Here is a 3,626-nt window from a genome sequence, read left to right as displayed (position 1 = left end):
TACAGTCTTTTGGAAGGGTTGGGGAATGGAAAAAATATGAAATTGACTGCATCATGTTTTCAGAATTTTTGTGCCCTAGGTTCAATATGTGGATGGAAGCTTTGAGTATAGTTTTAAGAGCAAGAATAAGACTTGGGGTCCTATGTTAGTTTAAGGAATCATCTGAAGTCTCTAGTAATCCAGTGAGAAACCACACACACTAAACCATGCATACCCTTCATCCCTCTTTGAAGGGCATTTTGTTATAGCCACTTAGATCTGATTCCTGAGGCCTCAAGTAGAGGGAGATGGAGAGAGCATCAAACTTTAACTACAATTCAGCAATATGGTTATGCCTCTTTCATGGCGATGGACCTGAAACACGCAGGCATGAAGCATTTTGAAAACTAATAATAACCACCATTTATTGAGCATTCACTACAGGACAAATGCTTTATTACATTTGATTCCTCATATCAACAGTATAAATGGGGGGAAAAAGAAAAACTCCTTTTTACTCTTTGAGAATCTGAGGCACGGAGATTGTATTTGCCAAGATTGCAAGGCATTAAGCGGCAGAACCTGATCTCTTCATCATATGTCATGCTGTAAGTCACTCAGCTAATGTGACAGGTTGCCATTAAGAGGTCCCAAACGTCTCTGTCTGTCCTGTTTCCCACTTTGGTGCCAGCCAGTCTGACCAGCATTGATCAAAGCCCAAGTCAGGTTGTGGTCCTCTCCCTTTTCCATTTCATGATGAGAGGAAAGCTTTCCCTTCGTGGCTTACATTTGGTGCTTATTTTGTGCCCTGAATAGACTGTAAGCACCTATAGGGCAATGGTAAGTACTCAACCCATATTTAAACACAGTGCTAGGAATGTATGTATGTTTGAGGGCCTGGCATCCTTGGATCTGTCTTCCCACTGGAAACATGCTCCTCCCCATCCCAGGAAGTCAGGGAAGCTGGGAAGCAGGCAGTGGGTCCTTCTTAGAGAAGGCACCTGGGGTTGGGGGTGGGGGGGTTGGGGGGGGATTCTGAAGAGTGAAACCACTTCCTTTGTAGCTAGTTCCTGTGTTGACAGAAGTGAAGGGGAGGAGGGGGGTGGAGGGAACACAGCTGGGGTTTAGGGGGCTACTGAGGCTCTGGAGATGGGAAAGCCAAAAATCCTTTCCCATTCTGAACCCCCACCACTCCTGCAGCTGGAGGAGCTTTTCCCAGTCTCTCTGCTCCCCTGGGGCAAGAGAAGTCAAGCCAGCAGTTTGGGTGGGAAAAGAGAACTGGAGGAAGTTGACAGGGATGGGCGGGGCCCGTGGGGGGGCTGACCAGGAACCCAGCTTCCTGCTCAGTACCCAGGCATCCAGCCCCCGGCTCACCCCCACCCCTTTCGGCCCCTACTCCCCTCAGGAACTCAGGGTTCCGGTCCTCCTCCCAAATCCCAGCTACCCCCTCCCCCATCGGTTTCTCCCCTCCAGGGTATGGAGGCTGAGAGACCCCAGGAAGAAGAGGATGGTGAGCAGGTGAGCTCGGCACCGGGTTGGGGAGGCTGACACTGGGGGAGAGAGAGGTGAGAGGACCTGGGGCAGAGACTGAGTAATGGTGTACTCAGGGGACTTGGACGGGTTTGGGCATACTGAGGCAGGAACAGAGACACAGAGAGGAAATGGGCTGCTGGCCTAGCCCTCTGCCCACCCCACCCCCACTTGACCGGAACGGATGTCTCTCAGCATCAGGGTCCCCATCAGGATGAGCATGGCTGGCCCCCCGCGAGCTCCAGCACTCGGCCTTGGAGGTCTGCCCCTCCGTCCCCTCCTCCTCCAGGGACTCGCCCTACAGGTACCCCCAGCCCCGCTCTGGGGAGCTCCCTAACCTGGTACCCACTTCTTTCCTGATCCTATTACCAAGGCCCACTCCATCAGGGGCTCTCTCCCCACCCCCTCCAACTCTCCATCACACCCCGGTAGCCCTGACACCCCCAACACACACACACCCACCACTCCTTTTGCCAACCTCTCTGGATCTGAGCCCATGCCTCCTCTCCCCAGCCCTGGGGCCCCGCTCGGCCTCCCTGCTCTCCCTGCAGACCGAGCTCCTTCTGGACCTGGTGGCAGAGGCCCAGTCCCGCCGCCTAGAGGAGCAGAGAGCCACCTTCCATCCCCCCAAGAACCCCCTAAGCCTAGGTCGAGCCCTGCCCCGGCCTCTTGAGGACAGAGAACAGCTCTACAGCACCATCCTCAGTCACCAGGTGAGACAATCCCCACCCCTCCCCGCAGAAGGCAAGATCCAGGCTTCTTGGTTCTGGCCCCTTTTCTCTCTTGGGTCCTACCGCTCATTCTCCCCAGGCATCTTCCCCCTCGCCAGGTCCAACTCTCCCTATCCCCACATCACTGGTGTCCTCTATGCCCCTCACACCAGCCCTGGCTCCTTTCAAGGTCTGCTCCTCTTAAAACCTCACCATCAACCTCCCCTTCCTCCACTCCTCCAGTGCCAGCGGATGGAAGCCCAGCGGTCAGAGCCTCCCCTACCCCCAGGGGGGCAGGAGCTCCTGGAGTTGCTGCTGAGAGTTCAGGGTGGGGGTCGAATGGAGGAGCAAAGGTCCCGGCCCCCCACACACACCTGCTGAGACTTGAGCCCCCCACCAGCCCCTCTGCATTCCTGGGGCTCAAAAGCTGGGCAGCCCCACTGCATGCCCTCACCCCTGCCAGGGAGGAGCACCAGAGACTGGAAGACCCAGCATAAATCTCAATATTCATCACCCTCATCCACCTTTCCTGGGAAGTGGAGCAGGTGAAAGTCTCAAAGCCTAGGAATAGCCAAGGTAGGATGGATAATAACTCCCGCCATAACCAAGTGTGTTATGAGGCTATGAGAGGATCCCAGCCTCAGTGGGACACCTCACCCTCTCTTCTGATCTCAGGGAGTGCCTGAGAGTCTCCGTCCTGAGCTGTGGGGACAACCCCAGTAGTCAAGCTACCAGGTGGGATCTCAGGGCTCTGTCCTCCATCTCCCAAAGAACGGCAAATCTCCCAAGGTTTTGACCTGGGAATTCCACCCTCCTTCCCAATAAGAAGAAAGGAAGAGAGGGCCCGGCAAAGACATAAAGACCATTCTCACATCTCCATCACCCGCACCCCCTAGCCCCAGGACTGAGGGGCCTACAGGCTGTGAAAGGACATTTAGCCCTGCCCACCCTTCCTCCCCACTGCTGTTCTGAACTGTCTGATGTTTGGTTATATGAATAAATGTGATCCCCCTCTGGACTCAAGACTGGTGTCTGGGGTGGCCGGGTGGAGGGTAGGAAGGTGAGGCCGGAGGCTGCCCGCTCTCCCGAGTCTGGCCAGAGGCCAGCTCCCCTCCCTGGCTGGTTAATTACTGGCTCATTAAGCAGCGGCTGGAGACCTCCCTAATTATCCCCCCCAGCCCCCCTCTCCTGGTTTTAATTAAGTAGAACAGGGAGGGGAGTCATTAGGATAAGAAATATGAACTAAGCTGTCTGTGAACCCAGGCATTCCAGCGGCCAGGGTCCTCATCAGCTTGATCCCGGATTTAGAACCCGGGTAGAAGGACCCCCAGCCTCCAACACGCCCCCGCTTCAAGGCCACAGAAGTCCAGCCCCTGGGCCCTTCCCTTATTTTCCCCACGGGCTAGT

The 3,626-nt window shown here is 55.2% G+C and overlaps 1 protein-coding gene across 1 annotated transcript; it reads left to right on the top strand.

The window, feature by feature from the left end:
* The first annotated feature begins 1,306 nt into the window (after positions 1–1,306).
* Positions 1,307–3,237, top strand: GPSM3 (G protein signaling modulator 3). The gene is made up of 4 exons (XM_014480082.2): positions 1,307–1,497; positions 1,705–1,813; positions 2,023–2,222; positions 2,463–3,237. Exons 1-4 carry the CDS (start codon positions 1,456–1,458, stop codon positions 2,598–2,600), a joined length of 489 nt encoding a protein of 162 aa, XP_014335568.1. The 5' UTR covers positions 1,307–1,455; the 3' UTR covers positions 2,601–3,237.
* The last annotated feature ends 389 nt before the right edge of the window (positions 3,238–3,626 follow it).

The sequence above is a fragment of the Bos mutus genome, chromosome 23 (genome assembly GCF_027580195.1).
Source record: "Bos mutus isolate GX-2022 chromosome 23, NWIPB_WYAK_1.1, whole genome shotgun sequence".
NCBI lineage: Eukaryota > Metazoa > Chordata > Mammalia > Artiodactyla > Bovidae > Bos > Bos mutus.
The sequence above is the reverse complement of the archived record's forward strand: the minus strand, read 5'-3'. Positions and strand labels throughout refer to the sequence as shown.

Excerpts from the sequence above, each read along its gene's own strand:
- GPSM3 (XM_014480082.2), top strand. The coding sequence starts at position 1,456 with ATGGAGGCTGAGAGACCCCAGGAAGAAGAGGATGGTGAGCAG. Across the intron at positions 1,498-1,704 it reads AAGAAGAGGATGGTGAGCAG|CATCAGGGTCCCCATCAGGA; the intron begins GTGAGCTCGGCA and ends GATGTCTCTCAG. Across the intron at positions 1,814-2,022 it reads TCCAGGGACTCGCCCTACAG|CCCTGGGGCCCCGCTCGGCC; the intron begins GTACCCCCAGCC and ends TCCTCTCCCCAG.